The 21,619-nt window shown below is 39.9% G+C and overlaps 1 long non-coding RNA gene and 1 gene segment (V, D, J or C); one reads left to right on the top strand and one right to left on the bottom strand.

Annotated features, from left to right (window-relative positions):
- Positions 1-696: 696 nt before the first annotated feature.
- Positions 697-21,619, top strand: part of LOC143655785 (T cell receptor delta constant-like) — a 43,792-nt gene continuing 22,869 nt past the window's right edge. The window contains 2 exon segments of the C gene segment in view: positions 697-827; positions 956-1,293. Coding sequence covers positions 782-827; positions 956-1,293 — 384 coding nt within the window.
- LOC143655786 (uncharacterized) lies at positions 2,346-10,922 on the bottom strand. Its single transcript, XR_013162246.1, has 3 exons — positions 10,868-10,922; positions 10,604-10,692; positions 2,346-3,196 (listed from the first exon to the last, which is right to left on the bottom strand). It is a non-coding gene; the product is annotated as an uncharacterized LOC143655786 (long non-coding RNA).

The following is a 21,619-nucleotide window of genomic DNA, read 5'->3' as shown; positions in this document are numbered from 1 at the left end:
TTGTTGTTTTAAAATTCAAGTCCCAAGAATTCAAATACTCCCTTTGTTGAAGTACACATAAATTTAGGGTGTCATAAATAGGGATGCAGTATGGTTTCTGGGTTTTTTAAACAATACTTTTGCTTTGTGCAATTCCACAAAGATGATCTAAGAAAACTTCAAAAAAAGATGGTAGATGAGCTCAATAAAGAACAAGATACTCTGGCTCAAATTTGATGGCAATGCTTCATTGGCTTGCCGTTTTACGCACAGGTAAATCACCCTTATTCAACTTTGCCCACAGGGGCTTTGCAGTGAACACAACAGTTACTACAGTATCCTCAGAGTCTTTGGGCACACATACTATTGATCCCCTCTTCTGATGGTTCTTTTGATTACAGGTGTAAATGTCAATAATTCTTCTTTTTGGCATTAACTGTTAACATCACCACAGAATGTTCAACATGAATATCAAACATGAAAATGGAGCAACAATATCAGACTTACCTTCTAGGGCAGGAAGCAGAAACCACCTTGTAATCAATCAAATAAGTTGCCTTTACCTTCTCATCTGGCTTTACTCATCTGGCCCACATTACTTGTCTTGAAAGTGACATTATCATCTCATTAACAGGCAACAGATGCTGTGAGCTTTCTGTGATTGGCAGGACCCTGTCAGCGAATGGAAGAGCTGACTGGGGCTGGTTTCCTCAGGCACAAACGTGTCACTGAGAACTGTTGACTCAGAGGAGAGAGCAGCCCGGGGGCGAGTTGGAAGGCAGAGCTGTCCCTGAGTAGAGGCATGCAGAGGATTTGCTCCCTCATCCATCTCACCTTCTTCTGGACAGGTAAGGCAGATCTCAGTGCCTCAAGCATGGTTCAGCAGCAAAGAGACATCAAGCATTCCAGGGTCTGGAACTCACAGTGAGTTCCCCTTACTCAATGATCTCAGCCCTCCCTTGTGCTTTGCTCTCAGGAGTCATGTCAGCTGTTGTGTTGGTGCCTCAAAAGCAGGTAGTGACTGTGTCTGTGGGAGAGTCCGTCACCCTCAAGTGCACCATGGAAAAAGGAACAATCACTGAATACCACGTAAACTGGTACCGGATAACCCAGAACAACGGGCTAACTTTCATATTCCGAGAAAGCAACCGTTATGGCCCTGGTTTCCAGAACAGGTTCCGAGGCAATGCTGACGATTTAAACAACCAGGCTGTGCTTGAGATTCTTGAAGCATCGGTGAGCGATGAAGGCTCTTACTACTGTGCCTGCGACCAACACCCTGCTGCAGCCCCACTTCTGAGTGGCTCAAAAACCATCAAGATCTATGTACAATAGCAGTTTCAAAAAGACCATGAATTTATCTTGCATGAATAGCTTAAGAAATGGGGCTCAGGGAAGGCTGGAGTTCCTGCTTTATTCTTGGGATCAGCCACTCTGTGCTTGGCCATGCACTCCAATAGTGCTCAGATAGACATACCACAGTCAGGTAAATCCCAGGATGGGATAGGAAACAAGAGAGACAGAGCCCAAACTAGGAACTGTAGCATCTACTCATGCACTCTAACCAATTTCCTTGGAGCTTTATGAAAGACTTAGCTACACATGCTGAATGTTTAATGATTGGCACAGACTGAAGAGGTAGTTTCCAAAGCATAATCCTGGGTGACGTTCAGCTTTCTCCCCAACCAAATACACCATAGATGTTCTAGAGGAGGGGGCATCAAATAGTGTTCGCTGCCTGTCATCTTGCCCAACATAGAAGGCAACACTTGATCTCTAGCATTCTGTATCATCTTGATGATTACTGACATGAACTGGTCTTTTGCCCTCCCCTCCATCTTTACTTTTTTATCTCTTCTGGCATAGGTGCTAGGAACAAAACATTGAAAAATTGCTTCCTCTGTCACCTCCTCATCCTTTTTTGGACAGCTCAATTTAATACTCTGCTTTTATCCTGAGCAATGTACTTTTCCGGACTTAGAGGATTGACAGGGCTCTCTATTTTGAGGCAGAACCTGTGGTAGAAATCAGCCTTCCTTATGGCCTCATCTGGAGAACCTACTGTTCATCTTACTAGATAGCCTCATTGGTTGTGATGGATGTGTTCATTAATGTGATTGTGGTGATTGTTTCATAGATGTATATATATACATCAAAATTCATCAATGTGTGTGCATTAAATATACACAGTGTATTGTACATCAAATATATCTCAATAAAGCTGTAAAAAATATTTTTGAAGTTTAAAATAAGTCAATAGTGAAAAGTCTCATTGGACTACCTTAAGCATGTCCAATTAACCAATCTAATAAAAAAAATCCTTCCCGCCATAGATGGACAAAGAAGCTGACAAGGGTTTGCCAGACACATACCCACCATTCCAGTCAGAGTTCAATCACTGGGGGTCTCCCCAGTCTCTCCACCTTTTACGATTCTGCTGTTCCTTTAAGTCTTGGCTTAGTTGCACCTCCTTTGACATTTGAGGCTTTCTCCCATCTGAATTCTTTCTGCTTTTGCAATTTGTGCTGGCTCATACACTATAATTTATTGCTTTATAATTTTATAAATTGTTCCATGCACTTTAGCCATGATTTCTCCATGCAACTATTGTCAATTATTTTTCCAAAACAGCTACATTCCAGCCCCTCAGGGAATCTCTCTCGCCTCTCCAACCCAAACCCATTCACTGTCCAGGTGCCCTGATTCCAGTGTGAGCCTCATTCCCAGCTTCTCCCCCGCTGCTCCACCCATTTGGACAGCTGCTTTGATTGGACTGTTTGTAAGACTCTGGATATTGACTCTGTCATTGGACAGAATCCAGATCAGACTCTCTGAACCCCACATTCTGGGGAGGGAACTTGTACTCAATCTTCCTAAGATGGGTTCTTCACATTACCACGGGGACCCTCTCACCACTCACTTCAATCCATATCCAATTATTCTTGCTTGAACAAATGATAAGCAGGAAAAGTGAAATGCATCTCCAAGATCAATATGATATCATTCTTCTCCCAGTTTGAAATCTTGGTGTTGTTAAGGTTTGAGAACCATGGATTATAAGGCCTGCATAACGTATTTCTGTAAGAGATCCAATGGCTCCTTCTGACAGAGCTTGGCAAGAATGTCTCTCAAGAGAAAAAGGAGGGGGCAGGCCACGGTGGCTCAGTGGCAGAGTTCTCACCTGCCATGCCGGAGACCCGGGTTCGTTTCCCAGTGCCTGCCCATGCAAAAAAAAAAGAGAGAGAGAAAAAGGAGGAAGGAAAAATATCAGACAAACCCATAAAACTGTATGTTAGCTAATAACAATAACTAACATTTGTTGTGTGCTTGCTATATGCTTACTATATGTTCTAAGCATGTATCACATGATTTAATCCTCACGATGAATTTTCCATTATTATCTTCATTGTACAAATGAGGACATGAGGGCAAAGAAGAGCTAAAACCCTTGCCCAAGGTACCATAGCTAAGAGGGGGAAGGTGACAGGTTTCACACTTCAGAGTCCAGGCTAAGGGACACAGCATGTGATTCTTGGGAACAGGGGCCACCATGAAGGCCATCTCCAGGGTGTGCCCCAGTGAACAGACCTGTTCAAGCTGATGCTCCGTGACCACCTGTCAAGACACTGGGACAGGGGAGCAGTGGTCCCAAGTGACCTCGGACATGTTTCTAACTCGGAGATTGTATGATCCTGACATAATCTTCACACTGTCTTCTAAAATCATCTGTATGTCTTCAACTGCAAAATGGGGCTAAGAAAGTAAAGACTTCACAATGCTGTTGTAAAACTCCAAGGATAAAAATTAAGTACATTACGTTGAACATACTTAATGCACATAGCTTTACAATAAATGCTATATATCATTTAAAAAAGAACAAACTATAAGATGGAATAATAAGAGAAAATGAATTAAATTAGTGACAAGGTGGCAGTCACTTTACAGTCCTCAGGACAAACCCTCTGAGGTCATTCTTGTCAGTTCCGTTTCACCGCTGGGAACACGCAGCCTGAGAGAGACTGGGTAGCTTGCTTGAGGTTACAGAATCAGCATCTGGTTCCCACATGAAGGCTGATTGTCCTGGCACTGGGCCAGAGGAATATTAGTCACCTATAACAAGATCTGAACTGAAGATGGCCAGGCACAAGTACATGAAGTCCAGTCATCTTTGCTGCTGCAGAGTTTACTTCTGACTCCTTGGCCAACCCTCAGAGGCAGGACAGGGACATCTAACTACTTTTAACTCCATCTTTTCGCACCCCCACTTTAAACAACAGTTGCAATTTCAGCTTCCAGACTGTTGTGAGATGCTTCGCTCCTGTAGCTGAAGGAAGACAGCTGCCACCCAGCCCCCTGCCATTCACACCTTACCCATAAGTGTCACCCTTCCTCATCCATTCTCTCTCCCCAGCCACCACATAGGAAATGGGTCTGTACCACTTCCTTCTGATGCTCGTCATAGGAAACACCTTATTGGACTCCCTCAGAGTCTCTAGGGGCAGTAGTGGATTCACTGTCTTTTCCTTTCTTTCTCAGGGCCCTGCCTAGAATGGCAGCTACAGGGGTCTGGAGCTAGTGTGATGATGGCTGGAGAAGCTCCACAGGTTTCTAGCAGGTTCATAGAATTGCTAACTTCACCTGCCATATCCATTTGTACTGAGAGGCAAAGTGTCCAGGTTTGCTTCTTACTATATCATCGACTTCTTATCACTTATGCCAAAGAAGTGAAAGGACTCAAGAACTGACACACACAATTCTATGCACTCAAAAATGAACAATCTGACACCAGAAAACACTGCAGGGTTTAACTTGCAGGAGCCGACTTGCAAAGCAGAGAACTGAGTTCAAAAGCAACTTTCTCCTCTGTAGATAGAGTCTTGATTCGTTACAGTGTCCAATGATAAGAGGCACTGGCTGGTAAAGTCCCCACACAGACAGGGTGAAGAAACTCCATAATCAAGGCTTCTTTCCTACTCTTCAATGAAAGATATTGCGACAGGCATTAATCAGAATGCTGGGATTAGACGGTTTTGATTTTATTGTTGTTAGAGCTCTTTATTCATTCTTCCAGCAAACTCCATCCCTCATCTCTGCTTACTTCTTCTCAATAGCATTTATCACTATTTGATGTGCTATATATTTTACTTGATTATTTATTTGTCATCCAGCCCTTCACTAGAATGCAAGCTCCAACATGGCAGAGACTTTTGTCTGTTTTTTCCATTATCTTAACCCCAGCACTTAGAACAAGGTTTGGCACCTAATAAACACATTCAACAAATGTGTTGAATGAATGAGAGAGGGAGACACTTAATACCTCAGTACCACATACCCCATACCATGCCAGATTCTGGGAATGCAGTGGTGTGCAAAATCGGTGCTGACTTGACCCTCTGAGATGTTTTCCCAGATCCTTATCTATCCACTAACAAAGCTATTGACCATAACAAGATTTTTGAAAGATTTGATAATAGAGTACTCTAGAACACCAAATAACTTATTTATGGAGAGCAGAAATCAATGCTCCTAAGTTCCTTGGACATTCCCCCTTGGCAAGCATAGATGGAGGGAGGACAGCAGGCTTTCTCCTTTTGCTGCCTTTTCTCTCCTTTGAGTCCCAAAGTCCCAAGCCCTGAGTCTTAGGCTGTCATGGGAAAGGCAGAATATTTCTACTTTATTTCACAGAGGAATTTTGCAGACTTTCTCTCCACCTCTCCACATCAGACCTGCTGGGGCATGCTGTTTCATAACTAAAAGCATATTTTCCTGAACAAAAGAGCAATTCCTACCTCCCTTATCCTACCGCCACCACCACACAATGACCATCACGTAGTGCTTTTTCAAAATGCAGAATCCATTGGGTTTTTGTTAGGTTTTTTTTTAGCAATTCACACATACACAAACACATATATTTTGAATGATAACAAATAGAGCAGCATGCATCAAACATTGAAGGAATTCTCTGAAGGCATAGCCTAGAAGCTCCAGGGCTCTAAAAGCTGCCAGAGGAGCAGCATGTCATCTGGTGTACCACATTCAGTAAGAAAAAGGCCTGGTGACAGGATAAAGGAAGTCAAACCAAAATGCAGTTGCTCATATTAATTTCAATAAAGCCAACTTCTCAGACTCTGTGTTTAAAAAAACAGCCATAAGTTATATATTTACTTGCATGTGAGAGAATAAGGAAGTTTAAATTTTCCTCTTCTGGCTCAAGAACAAAACTTCACAAGTATTTATAACTTTCAGAAAGAGAAATGTCAGTATAAATATTATTATTAAGACAACCAATTATTAAAAGAGAAACCGATCCAAAGTACAGAGGTTTGGAGGTTAAAATAGTTTTCACAGAACATAACAACATTCATTTATTCATTCATCCAATAATAAATTGTCTACTTGGTGTCAGGTACTTTCCTAGATACACTGAGAATACAGCAATAAATAAAAGAGATAAAAGTCTCAGCACTCAGAAGTTCATGGAGCTTGTATTTTAGTGGAAATAGATACAACATAAGATACATAACTAAAATGTATATGCTAGATGATGATAAGCGCCATGGAGAAGAAGAAAGTAGGGAGACAGAGAGTGTGTGCTGTCAGAGGGGCTGAGGCAGATTGCAGTCTTAAACTAAGTGGTCAAGAAAGGCTACAGTAAGATGGTGGCATTTCAGCAAAGGTTTGAGGGGTTAAGAGAGAGCCCAGTTTTTGCAGTCCGAGGGTTTCCAGGAGTCCTTTGTTAGAAATAGTATTGTCATTTACAATTTTATGACACATAACAGTAGCAGCTTTCCTGTAGCTTGGGGGAATGGGAAACAGATTCTCCTTATCTTGCTGAAAGCTCTTTCACCAGTGATTTGAAGCACTTGAAATTTTCAAGACCCAGTGATGGGAATTCCACCAATTAGCACCAAGATGGGAGAGGGAGGGCATCAGAAATCCTGAAAAGGTCAATATTTAGAACACGGAAAGAAAGATGGCAGAAATGGGTCATTGACTAGAATATGGAATATGGGGTATGTAATGTTGAGCCCTTTGCGCTGATTCTCTGAATCCTGTGGATTGATAAGTGTTTATTCCTAACTATAAAAGGAAAGCACACAAGCTGGAATGTAGGTTTTCCTTGCTCGTCCCAAGGTGACTCTACTCCAGCAGCCCCAGGAGAGAACCTGCAGCCTCATCTATACTTGTAGATCAAAGTGCCTCCCAAGGATGAAATGAAACATTTGTGTGTGTGAGGTTCTTGGTTTTTCCTCTTCTCCAGGAAGCCAATCACAGATAAACCCAAGGAAGTTGGAGTAACTATAGGGAAATATAATGTGTCTTTACAATCTCTAAAAAAGCCTTAGGGCTTTTCAGTCTCCAGGGCTGCTGCGGGTGCTGGGACCATGAGACCCAGGCTAGCCCTGGAGTCAGTTTCCACCTTCACTTGCCACCTGATGGAAGGGAGAAGTATTACTTGAGGCAGTGAGAGGAAAGTCAGCATCTGCAGGGACAACACCAAAGACAGCCAGCCTGAGTGTGTGCTGCCACAAGCACCGTCACCTCAAGGTACTCATCCTATATATATAATGACCTCAGCTATGTTAGCACAACACATCATCATAACAATGAGTGATCGATAAAGGATGCATTGCCTCAGTCTTCTCAAGGGATGAAAAAGGGTTTCATGTTCTAAGTTTATAAATAAGGACATAAAGAACCCCAAAGGGGCCAGTGTCCCTGATTCCATAAGTTGTAACATGATAGCAAAAACTCTCCTCTCAGTAAGAGTCAACTTAAATCTTTGGTTCACAGCTAGATCATTTCTCAATATTGCAACCATCTTTTCACTTCCATAGGAAGGATATCCTTCCCTCTTCTGCCCTAAATCTGTGTTCCCACCTTCCCTCCCTCCACACACAAAGCGTTAGAGCAGAGAAAAACTTTAATCACTACCTGGTTCAACCTCTTGGATGAAGATACAGAGACTGAGGGATAGAGAAATTAAATGAAAGGCTTCCACCACATCCTGACACCTGGTTCCACAGGACAGGACTCTATTACCTGTGTATTTCCAGTCCTGCTGGGCTACTCTCTTGTCCAGTCCATTGCAGACCCTCTGTGCTCCGAGCCAAGCTGAGCCCCTTACCTGTGCCTCTGCGGCATGAAGAGTAGAAAGCCTGGTCTGTGTTGCAGTAGTACCAAGACCTCTAAGAACTCAAAAGCACTTGACTACAGTGCAGTACTTGCTTTCTCTCTCTTTCTAAAGAAACTCCTTGAAATTTCAGGCTCTTCCCTGGGTCTTTTTTTAACCCCATGTGTGCTTAGCATCAAATTGAACACATAATAGCGCAAGTTGCTGGGTGAAAGAAGAAAAGCCAGTCTCCTTCTCACTCATCTAGATTTATGTGAACTCTGCTCATTAGGGACCCTGCTCCTTTACCCCCATAACTGCCTTTCAGATCCCCTCTACCGAGAAATGGAAGAATCCTCAGCCATAGCCTGCCAGACGGTCTTTTCCCTCCCTTCCATTCATAGACATAAAGCCTACCCTCCTTTCTTTCTCAAAATAAGTGCAGGTCAATAATATGGCAATAATATTAAGAAAAAAGGAAGCCAATGAGGTGCCATTAGACTCTAAGAATGACAGTGCTATGCTTGGCACTAATCAGCCCCTTCCAAAGAGTCACACACCTGGTACATTTCTGAGTTTCCCTGAGTGAGTCATGGAGAAATTAGACAGTGATTAATTGCTGCATGTAATGAGTTATCACAAGCGTGTGTGTGTATGTGTATGTGTGTGTTCAGGGGAAGTGAGAGACTACTAGACTGGAGCCTGTGTTCAAAAGCTGGCTCTGCCACCTGAGAAGCTGAGCCCTCCCCAGGCCCATTGATCAAGTCAGAAAGTGGAAACTGATACAGCCTAACGTCCCTTCCAGTTCAAACCCTCTATGACTCTATGATCAATTATCCCCATTTCCTACGAGCTGAGAAAAAGAGAAAACATTCTGAAACTTCAGCAAAGTTAAAAATGAAAATCGCCTTTTAAATGAGAGATATGAACAGCTGCCAAGAGACCAGTAATAATAATCATTTGACCTTCAGTAATAAGCACTTTTCTATGTGCAAGTCATTGTTCTAAATAATTTACCTTTTAATTTGTTTAATTCTCATAATAACCCCAAGACTATTATTATCCCCATTTTACAGGTAAAGAAACTGAAGGATGGAGAGGTTAAGGCATTGCCTAGGGTCATACTGAGTAGCAGAGCACAAGCCTATGCAGTCTGCCTCCAAAGCTACCGCGCCACACAAGAAAGAGTCTCTTTTTCTGAAACTTGTTAAAAGTCAGTTTTTCATCATGCCTATAATGATTTGAAGCTGTCTGGACCTCAGAAAATCATGATCTTAAAAGTTAATCCATTCCTGTGGGTGTAAACCTATCATAAGTAGGACCTTTTGATTAGGTTACTTCAATTAAGGTACGGCTCAGGGTGGCTCTTAATCCTATTACTGGGTCCTTTATAAATGGATGAAGGAGAGTAGTGAGAGAGAGAAAAAGCCATGGAAGCAAGAAGCTGAAAGCAATGAAATTCAGAAGAGAAGGGAGAGACCAGCAGACGCTGCCATGTGCCTTGCAATGTGAGAGAAGAGTCCACGAACACCATCAGCTGGTCTTCAGGAAGGAGTTATCATCTTAATGATACCTTGATTTGGGCATTTTCACAGCTTCAGGACTGTAGGCTTGCAAACGAATGCATTTTTTTGTAAAATCCAACACATTTTTTGTTTATTGCTGCCAGCACATTTTTCATAAAAATACTTCATCAGGAGTGTGCTTCTTCCCACACAACCTCTCCAAATTCTTTCCTTTGCACTATTAATAGTGCAAGTCCCAAAGCCAAGCCCATCATGGAAAGGCTCTAGCTTCCCAACAATATGCTGTGTCTTCCTGCCCTCTGTCTGCAATAGATAAGGACAGCCCAGCTCAGTCTCAGCTTTACCATAAGTAACAAGGAGAGTGGATTTTTCTTGTCAAACCATTTCCCAGCAGACTTTCCCAATTGACTCAGATGCCTGAGACAAAGGGAGTCTCGATGTTTAAAAAGCTCTGCCTTACCTCGCTTTGAGGGTGCTGTACCACAAGGACCTCTACTCTTGGAATACATTTAGCTAATTTCCACTTTGAGGAATACAGAGATGTTTTCCCAACCTTAGAAGAGAAACTACACAATTTAGTCACCAACCCATGAGGCATTATTTTTCACCATAGCGCTTTCTTTGCTAAGGAAACCAATTTCCTTTAAGTGAATCCCAAAGATAAATACCCTCCTTCCAAGTCCTCTGGTTTCTTCCTTAAAGAACTATAGGCTCCCAGGGCCTGATTCTTGGGAACGGGGAAGAAAAGCCAGAGAAGCAGAGCCTTTCTCCTGCCAGAAGTGTGTGTTCTAATGAGAGAAGATAGTGAAAGGCACTTGTGCCAATTACACACTAGAAAGAAGTAATATCTGAGGGAATTTCCACCTACTGAGAAGAGCTAGCAGCCTAAGGAAAATCATTTGTTTGAGAGTCAGAACTCTTACTCATAACTTTTTGTGTGACTTTAGACAGGTCGGTTAACCTGTTTGAGCCTCAGATTCCTCACCTGTAAAATGAAGAGTTGTATGAGATGACCTCTAAGTTTCCTTCAGCACTAACAGGCTATAGGTCTCTCCTCAACAAGAAAGAAAACAGCTGTGAGACAAAAGGGATCAAATTGACATTTTCTCAAATTTTGGGGAGAGCGAATTCCCTCCCAGCTGATTCCTTTATGTGACCCAATAAGCATAAAATTAAAAAACGGGAACAAACAATATACACTCATGATTAATCAGAGGGAATTGAGAGTCATTGCTAACCTCACACCTACCTTCCTTTGCCTCCAGCTCACCTCCCTTGGGACAATCTCCTCCTTTTAATGCCTCATCGTGATTCTCAAAAACTGTGATCACTCAAGGTTGAAGCTTTTAATCTCCCATGTATAAAAGAATATGCAAATTGGGTTCAGTTTCCTGTTGAGTCTCTGCCAAAGTCTTAGCCTGGCAATTCTGGGAAAGGAGCCAAAGCCCTCATATTTCTTGGCTGTTAACATTCCCCCATCTGTGCTCAAGTCACTGTGGCCCGTCTTTGGTCTTACAATTTCCCAAGTTTTCTAAAACAACCCTTTAGTCTGTTCCTGCAAGAAAGTAAGACACAGCTGGTACCCAAGTAACCGGACAGATGATTATCTGGTTAAATTTGGGGGCAGTATGAAAAAGCCCAGGAATTCTATATTCCTGTGTAGGTTCGGAATCCAACCTCGGAGGCTACTTGAGACACTGATATTTATGAGGTCCTAGGTAGGGTTTGCATTGAGTTTCTGTGTCTCCAGGATGAGGTATTTCACATCATGCATACACAAGGTAGAAAAGCAAGGCTTCAGCTACAATAAAAGCACTGTGCAGCATTCAAAATCAAAAGGCATAATTGTACACTTGAAAGTGCTTAGAATGGGAAATGTTATGTTGTATATATGTTACCACAATAATTGTTTTTTAATGGCCTGAACATTTCAAGCCCTCCCAAATGTGCTTCTAAGCTAAAAGCTTTGCTCAGCAACAGAATCAAGAACCAGAGTAATTGTTCCCCATGTCTCCCTGACTGAACTTATCCAAACTAGCAGGTGCCATTTTTAGTCAATATAAGATAACCGGCACCCAAGTTCACTGAAGTGTTACCAATATTCTGATGGCAAAGCATGTGTTCCAATAACATGTTCCAGATTTGGATAGTAAATCTGACCATTTATTAAGCATGAAATTTCCTTTTTTTCTGTAAGCACCCTGACTTATTTGAATTTCCCTTCGGAAGCTAACTCGCACAAGGGCTTTCTCTTACATTCACATTTCCATTACGAGGCCGATGCACACGTTAAATTTTAAGATTTCTTCAAAAACCTGTATGGAGAGATTTCCTCTTGATTTCTCTGTGTCTCAGGCAGCCATCAAGAGCAGAGAACTCAAGTCTGTGCTACCTGGGATGGTACATCAGCTAAAAATGCTCTCACGGTTGTTGTTCCATATCCAGTCATTCCCTTGATGTCTTCTACAGCACTTATTCCTGTGTTTTTTTCCGTTCTTGATCCTTGAGTCTCCACTTTTTAAAATCCTTCTTTCTTCTTTGAAATCTACTCACAGAGTGTTAAAAGTCTACACACTTTCTACCTCTCAGTTCTCCCTCTCAGCCTCCCCATCCTTAGCCCTAAACTTTCAACAACAATCATTCCCAGATCATTTGCATCTCCAAGGGAAGGGATGCAAAACCTTCCATTCCTGATCTGTTTGCTTCTCCGTGCCACCCTGCCAAATTATGCAGGTCTGAAAGTTAGCACCACCTTGCGCTGTTTATAGGCATTTTTTTTTTCAGAGAACTATCTCCAGAGCAGTACTTAGGGACTGAGTCTGAATTCCATTGACATTAACACCCTGGCTCAGACAGCCTTGCAAGTTTCTTTGGTGCCCCACTTAGGATTCACACAGAGAGAAATGGTGAAAACATGGCCCAGGCACTTCACCTCTGAAAAATTACTCATGTCACTCATTCACCAAAAACACACAGATTGAGAAATCCCGTTCTAGACTACAACGTTTTTGTCCCATGCAAACCCCAGGATGGTATATTCCCTACCCAATATAGGATCATTTGGCTCCATATTTTCTTTCTTCAGGCATCCAATCACAAGTTCATCTTGTGTAATGAAATTGTGTAATGAAAGCGCAATGTGATATACTGGTGATAATCATAACACCTTGCATTTGTATAGCACTTAATAAAGTGCTTTCCCTAGCATTATCTCATTTTTATTTTTTCAGCAATATTTAGAAGACCAGATGTGAATGTGGAGATGCCTTTTATATGAAAGTTAAGTGACTTGTCCAAATTTGCACAGTCAGTAAACAACTAAACAGGAACCGAAATCCAGATCCAGCTACTTCATCGTTGTACTTTGTAACTGGAAGGGTTGGGCTAGCTACGTATTATTCTTGTAAAGGCTCAAAATTGAATTTTAGATTCATAGACTATAAGAATCCTATGACGCTCCAGGAAATACAGTCTGTAGACTGTAATGGGAACTGTCAGGTCACATGCCTTCGATGAAAGAGAAAAAAGTATTGTCACCTTAGACAACTCCAACTCTCTAGTTTACTTCTGCTTTCTGAATATCACAACTTATTCTACAAAATACTCATAGAAGACCTAGTCTACTCAAAGATAAGCAACCCGAAGGAAGCCAACTCAGTCCACAGTCTCGTGTTACTCTGGAGGCTCAAGGTAAACTGAATGAATATGACTCCAGAGTGAAATATCCCCCTTTCTCCAATGCAAAGTTTCCAAGGGCTACGTATAATGAGGGTCTCTAATCACCCTAAATTTCCATTTGGGCATATTTCTCCATTTCTGTATATTGTATGGTGAAAATGGAGATGCTATTCTACATTTACTAATTCACCAAATACAGCAGACTGATTGCTTGAAGGGTAGACAATTTTACATCTAGACTTACAAACCTCTATTTTTTTATTTTCTATTTTTTTTTATTTTTTATATTTCTTTTATTTTGATCATTCCATTCTACCTATATAATCAGTAATTCATGATATCATCACATAGTTGCATATTCATCATCATGATCATTTCTTAGAACATTTGCATCAATTCAAAAAAAGAAAGGAAAAGAAAACAGAAAAAAATTCATACATTCCATACCTCTTACCCCTCCCTTTCATTGATCACTAGCATTTCAATCTAAATTTATTTAAACATTCATTTCCCCTATTATTTATTTTTATTCCATTTGTCTTACTAGTCTGTTGATAAGGTAGATAAAAGGAGCATCAGACACAAGGTTTTCACAATCACACGGTCACATTGTGAAAGCTATATCATGATACAATCATCTTCAAGAAACATGGCTACTGGAACACAGCTCTACATTTTCAGGCAGTACCCTCCAGCCTCTCCATTACATCTTGACTAACAAGGTGATATCTATTTCCATTTGAGCATATTTCTCCATTTCTGTATGTTGTATGGTGAAAATGGAAATGCTATTCTACATTTACTGATTCACCTAATACAACAGACTGATTGCTTGAAGGGTAGACAGTTTTACATCTAGACTTACAAACCTCTATTTTTTTATTACTAACAAGGTGATATCTATTTCCATTTGGACATATTTCTCCATTTCTGTATATTGTATGGTGAAAATGGAGATGCTATTCTACATTTATATAAACATGGCTACTGGAACACAACTCTACATTTTCAGGCAGTTCCCTCCAGCCTCTCCATTACATCTTGACTAACAAGGTGATATCTATTTCCATTTGGACATATTTCTCCATTTCAGGATAACTTCTCAACTCTATTTGGAATCTCTCAGCCATTGACACTTAATTTTATCTCACTTCATTCTTTCCCCTTTTGGTAGAGAAGGTTTTCTCAATCCCTTGATGCTGAGTCTCAGCTTACTCTAGGATCTCTGTCCCACTTTGCCAGGAAGGTCCACACCCCTGGGAGTCATGTCCCACGTAGAGAGGGGGAGGGTGGTGAGTTTGCTTGTTGTGTTGACTGAAGAGAATGGCCACATCTGAGCAGCAAAAGAGGTTCTCTTGGGGGTAACTCAGGCCTAATTTTAAGTAGGCTTGACCTATCCTCTGTGGGGTTAAGTTTCATACGAACAAACCCCAAGATTGGGGGCTCAGCCTATTGCTTTGGTTGTTCCCATTGCTTATGAGACTATCAAGAATTCAACTTGGAGAAGTTGAATTTTCCCCCCTTCTCACCATTCCCCCAAGGGGACTTTGTAAATATCTTTTATTCACTGACGAACCTCTATTTTAATAACAAAAACAAGTGTTTTCTTCCTACAATGCTTACTCTCTGGATGGATTGCTTATCCAGAGGAGTAAGGGTGGCTCTGACATGGTATTATGGCTCTCACAACACAAGCCATTTGGTCTCCATCACATGTGGAGGAAAGATCTCCTTGTTTAGTCATGTTTGCGCCATCACACTGATTCCAATAGTCAGACCTGGCTCACACAGATTAGATGATCACCTTGGAAAACTCCACATTCTAAGAAAGAACTGGGAAGTGGTGGGAAAGATGAGGCCTGAGTGCTGGGACACTATTCATTTCCACTGCTGACTCCATATTCTTACCAGCTGCCTGATCCAACAGATGCATCTTCCTTATGGGGCTCCAGAGACCCAGAATGTCCACATCCTGTGGTTCCCTGTGCCCTTAACGCCCTACATTTCAGTTCCTTTCCAATTCAGAGAACAAAAGCTGCTGGCTCTGTGCCAATTCACAACAGCTGTGGGTCACAACTGCCAACTACCCAGGAAGTATCCACCAGAGCAGGGCATGAGAATCAGCTTCTTAGAAATTCCCATACATGCAATCCCACCAATCATCTAACACCTGCTCAAAGCAAGAGACTGGGAGACTTTCTTCTGAACTTCTCCTATGATTTATCTCTTTCTAATGGGAATTAAGAAGGCTGAGGTCACCACGAGGAGTTAAGAAGACTGAGATAGAGTTAAAGGAATCATTGGAAAATACATGTACTTTATGAAAATCTGCAGATCCACCCTTAATGTTGACATAATCCCTTCCAATATCACTGTCCTTCCCCATCCCACTCTCTGAGCCCACTGGTGTTTATACACAGGACAAGTCTTCTAAGCCATGAGCAGCAGGACCCTGCCTCTCCTCATATGTAGGGTAGTGGGGATGGGGACTCCGCTGAACAAAATATCATTCCTAACCTGGGCCAAGCCTTACAGGGATGTTCTTGTATTGCAACTCTCCGTAAGAGACTGGACCCTGGCTACCACTAAGTCTGTAGACCTTTCTCACCACTTTTTTTAGCTCCAAGGAAATGATCCCTGCTGTGCACTGCCTACATCATGAAACTAAGAAAGATAGGAAGGAGAAAAACAAAGTGTAAGGAGAGAAACAAAGACTTTGTACCAGAAAATATTGTTGCAAACTCCGGGTATTTATCAAATGAATAGATATTAACCTGACCTCGACAGAAAATGTTAAGAAAGGAAATTTGAGAAGTCAGGGAATGCTACTGCACAATCTATATATCTATACATAGAGAGAGAGAGGTCGTGTGTGGCTGGAGTGATTCAAAGTCTTGGTAATTAGCTAAAGGAGGCTGCCAGATGCCAGCCCTTTGCAAACTGTAAAGTACATCCTCTATAGCATACCATTTTCACCTTTCTGTACCCTTTTATTGGATACACCTCCCTGTCACATCCCTCATATCCTGTCATTCTATTCCCATCAAAATTTGATCTCAAGAAATTACTTGGAATTCATTTATACTAATGAGTACAAATATTGATAAAACCAGCTTTTCTGGGAGGGAGAAGGCAGGGTGGTAACTTAATAGAGATCATGACGATAAGCTAAAGACTGAAGCATCCATGGCAAAATTTTCAAAGTTTGAGGAACCCTGCCCAAAATGAAAGATGGAGGTTTTTTCTCTCTGTGGTTGCAGGTCCCTGCAGATCACACAAGGAGAGTCTGAAGCCTCCCAGAGAGGGCCCTTCTCTTCCTGTGTCCAGGAAGAGGGTCAGCTGAGCTCTCAGCCAAAGAGAACATTAATCTGACCATAGAGAAAGACATTGCAGCAGAGAGCAGAAATAGAGTCACGGGGCAAGGGAGAAAAGATACTCGGAAAGAGATTTCATTTCAATAGAAGGAATCACTTTTTATTTGTTGGCATCCATCCAGCAGTGAAAGAGCCACCTTGTCAGAGAGTGAGCTCAAGGGGGATGACTGCAGTGGAAAAGTTGTCTACTTGGTTAAGAGTCAGAACTCAAAAACCTGAGCTTCTTTCCCCCCAAGGATTCTGTGTTCTGTTGTTAAGAATTCTGTGTTTCAAGAAAAATAGGCCCACCACCAAAAAGCAATTAAGATAATAGTTTGCTACGTTACCTCCCAGTTTTCTTCTTCAGTGCATAGATTATTATATGTTCTGTATATGTATTCACATCCTTCACACACTTTGGTATCCTGTTTAACATTATATAATCAGTTTTCTATGCTACTGCATACTTTTTCTAATCAGTATTTTTAATAAGCTGCATTAATAGTGTATCTAGAGGCAAGACATAGTTTACTTAAGCAGTTCTTTTAAAGTTGAGCATTTAGGTAGCTTCTATATTTTTCCTATTACAACAATTGCTGAGATGTATACACTTACACCTTTTCATTACTTAGAATTATTATACATATGTTTATGGGAAACTTCATATATGTACATATATACACACATACATATTTATGAAAACAGCAATTTTGAAGCAAACCCCCATTTTTCTTAATCAGCAGGTTCAAAGTAAAAGTTTTTGGCCAACTTGAATGTATAAACCATTAGGGCTGCAGATGAAATTGTCAAATCACACTTCATAGTTTTTAATGTATTAATTTGCCCTTACATACATATTTTTAAATCATCTATTATTCAAAATAATATATTTATTTTGAGATACTTTTTTCCATTCTTATAGTCCACAAAATAATTTTATTCAAATGCTTCACAAGCATCTTAAGTTGATGTGCCATCACTAAAGCCACTTTTTAAATTCTCAAGCAATTTTTCATAGCATATCAAACTCACAATTGTCTAAGTTGTTTGAATAATACCACATTATGAATCCGGATATGAAGCTATAGCTAGAAACATTTTTTTATTAATTTAAAAAAAAGAAATTAACACAACATTTAGAAATCATTCCATTCTACATATGCAATCAGTAATTCTTAATATCATCACATAGATGTATGATCATCATTTCCTAGTACATTTGCATCGATTTAGGATAAGAACTAGCAAAACACCAGAAAAAGATATAGAATGTTAATATAGAGAAAAAAATAAAAATAAAAATAATAATAATAAATAAAAAATATATATATATATAAAAAAGGAAAAAGAAAAAAAAAACAAAAGACACAAACAAACAAACAAAAAAAAAAACTATAGCTCAGATGCAGCTTCATTCAGTGTTTTAACATGATTACTTTAAAATTAGGTATTATTGTGCTGTCCATTTTTGAGTTTTTGTATCTAGTCCTGTCGCACAGTCTGTATGCCTTCAGCTCCAATTACCCATTATCTTACCCTGTTTCTAACACCTGATGGTCTCTGTTACCAATGACATATTCCAAGTTTATTCTCGAATGTCGGTTCACATCAGTGGGACCATACAGTATTTGTCCTTTAGTTTTTGGCTAGACTCACTCAGCATAATGTTCTCTAGGTTCATCCATGTTATTACATGCTTCATAAGTTTATTCTGTCTTAAAGCTGCATAATATTCCATCGTATGTATATACCACAGTTTGTTTAGCCACTTGTCTGTTGATGGACATTTTGGCTGTTTCCATCTCTTTGCAATTGTAAATAACGCTGCTATAAACATTGGTGTGCAAATGTCCGTTTGTGTCTTTGCCCTTAAGTCCTTTGAGTAGATACCTAGCAATGGTATTGCTGGGTCGTATGGCAATTCTATATTCAGTTTTTTGAGGAACCGCCAAACTGCCTTCCACAGTGGTTGCACCATTTGACATTCCCACCAACAGTGGATAAGTGTGCCTCTTTCTCCGCATCCTCTCCAGCACTTGTCATTTTCTGTTTTGTTGATAATGGCCATTCTGGTGGGTGTGAGATGATATCTCATTGTGGTTTTGATTTGCATTTCTCTAATGGCCAGGGACATTGAGCATCTCTTCATGTGCCTTTTGGCCATTTGTATTTCCTCTTCTGATAGGTGTCTGTTCAAGTCTTTTTCCCATTTTGTAATTGGGTTGGCTGTCTTTTTGTTGTTGAGTTGAACGCTCTCTTTATAAATTCTGGATACTAGACCTTTATCTGATATGTCATTTCCAAATATTGTCTCCCATTGTGTAGGCTGTCTTTCTACTTTCTTGATGAAGTTCTTTGATGCACAAAAGTGTTTAATTTTGAGGAGCTCCCATTTATTTATTTATTTCTTCAGTGCTCTTGCTTTAGGTTTAAGATCCACAAAACTGCCTCCAATTGTAAGTTTCATAAGATATCTCCCTACATTTTCCTCTGTTTTATGGTCTTAGATCTAATGTTTAGATCTTTGATCCATTTTGAGTTAACTTTTGTATAGGGTGTGAGATACAGGTCCTCTTTCATTCTTTTGCATATGGATATCCAGTTCTCTATAAAAACATTTTTTAAGCACAATTCCTATTCACACGCTTGGACTGTTGTTTTGCCATTTATCCTGTAAGCAAATATTAATGATTTTCACCACAAAACTTCTACTTTAAAAAGCTTATTTAGACAATAGCCAACCCATACAATTTTTTTTTTCTTTTTTCACGGACAGGCACTGGGAATCAAACCCAGGTCTCCAACATGGCAGGCGAGAACTCTGCCGCTGAGCCATCACATGGCCCAAAACCATGCAATTTTGAAGGAATACCGCCAAGAATCTTTACAACATTTTTGTCAGATTACTTTGTCATCTTTTCCACTTATTTTGATCAGCTGACTTCCAAAGTCAAGAAAGCTGACTTTCATGAACTAGCATTGATTGAGATTATTTCAGGTTAATCTTCATCAAGCTGTGCTTAACTGTTCAAAATAAAATAACTGAGTGATTGAGTGAAAACACTGTGATATGAGAGATCTTGTAAGGAATCAAATACAACAGGACTCCCTCTTCTCTGAGGATAATAATATAAATTAACTTTACACTCAAATATATGTAATATTTTCTAACATTAAACTCCCCAAAATGGAAATACTTGCTCAAACTTGTATTAATACTTTCACCATCTTGATCTTAACTAATTGATTGCCAATAAAAATATAATGATTTATATTGTTACCAACACCATGCCAATATTGGGAGTCTCACCTCTTCTTAAAATTTAAAAAAAGCATTCCTTACTATACAATTAAAAAGTTAAAAAAAAAAAAAAGAAAGAAAAGCATTGCTTAAATATCTATCCAAAAATGGTTTGTTAATGCTTTGTTTACATTTTTATTACTAGAGGACTATACCATCTTTCCAAGGTTGTCAGTCAATGATTGACTTTCTGCATTTATGAGTGGTCAGTTTATGTCCTTCACCCGCTTATTTTTTAGGTTCTTAGCATTTTCCTCATGGATTTGTAGGACTGTAATAATTTTGTACCTCTGAGTTTTATGGCATTAGACCACAATAACATCGACGAAAGGAGATTTCTGGCTGGCAGAGGGTGGTGCTGGCAAAATGCCAAGGACAGGGGACCAGTAAGAGGAAAGTTTTTGTACAGCTGCATTTCACTGTGGTGGGTTTATCACAGAGGTTCAAGTGTGTTAAGTCTTCGTTCAAAAATTACCAGCTGTGATCTGCTATGCATGTCGCAGGATCGGGAAGAGTCCTCAGAGTGCCATGGGGAAATAACGCATGAGCTTTATGACCGCCTTTTCCCCTGACTTCTTTCTTTAGACTTTTACTCAAAATTGTCTACTGCAATAGTTTCAGAACATGAACAATTGTTGCCAGTCATGAGTAATCACAATCCCAGCCACCCATTTCAACAACTTCTATGAAATATACCTAATTAAAAAAGGATATTGCGGAAGTCGGGGGAATAGGACTAACAGTAGCTGAGTTTCTGGATACCAAGTCAGGTACCAGTGTTTGACAAATCAAGAACTCGAACCCGGATCTGTCTAATTTACATAGTTCCTTACTTTACAGAACTTAATCCCTAGTGCAAAGTTGAACAAGTGTTCAAAATGTGGTTCTTGTAAGTTGAATTCTATCTCACTGGAATATAAGACATGCTTGCAGAGTGCCAACTTTTTTAAATGACATATTTCTTTTTTTTTTTTTATTTTTTTATTAATCAAAAAAATAGAAAAGAAATTAACACAACATTTAGAAATCATTCCATTCTACAAATGCACTCAGTAATTCTTAGTATCATCACATAGATGTATGATCATCATTTCTTAGTACATTTGCATCGATTTAGGAAAAGAACTAGCAAAACAGCAGAAAAAGATATAGAATGTTAATATAGAGAAGAGAATTAAAATAATAATACTAATAATATATATATATATATATATATATATATATATAAAGGAAAAAGAAAAAAAACAAAAACAAAAGATACAAACACACAAACACACAAACAAAAAACCATATTTCAGGTGCAGCTTCATTCAGTGTTCCAACCTAGTTACATTACACTTAGGTATTATTGTGCTGTCCATTTTTGAGTTTTTGTATCTAGTCCTGTTGCACAGTCTGTATCCCTTCAGCTCCAATTACCCATTATCTTACCCTGTTTCTAACTCCTGCTGGTCTCTGTTACCAATGATATATTCCAAGCTGATTCTCGAATGTCGGTTCACATCAGTGGGACCTTACAGTATTTGTCCTTTAGTTTTGGGCTAGACTCACTCAGCATAATGTTCTCTAGGTCCATCCATGTTATTACATGCTTCATAAGTTTAGTCTGTCTTAAAGCTGCATAATATTCCATCGTAGGTATACGCCACAGTTTGTTTAGCCACTCGTC

The sequence above is a fragment of the Tamandua tetradactyla genome, chromosome 14 (genome assembly GCF_023851605.1).
Source record: "Tamandua tetradactyla isolate mTamTet1 chromosome 14, mTamTet1.pri, whole genome shotgun sequence".
NCBI classification, from domain to species: Eukaryota; Metazoa; Chordata; class Mammalia; order Pilosa; family Myrmecophagidae; genus Tamandua; species Tamandua tetradactyla.
Note: the sequence above shows the minus strand (reverse complement) of the source record. Positions and strands in the feature narration are given on the sequence as shown.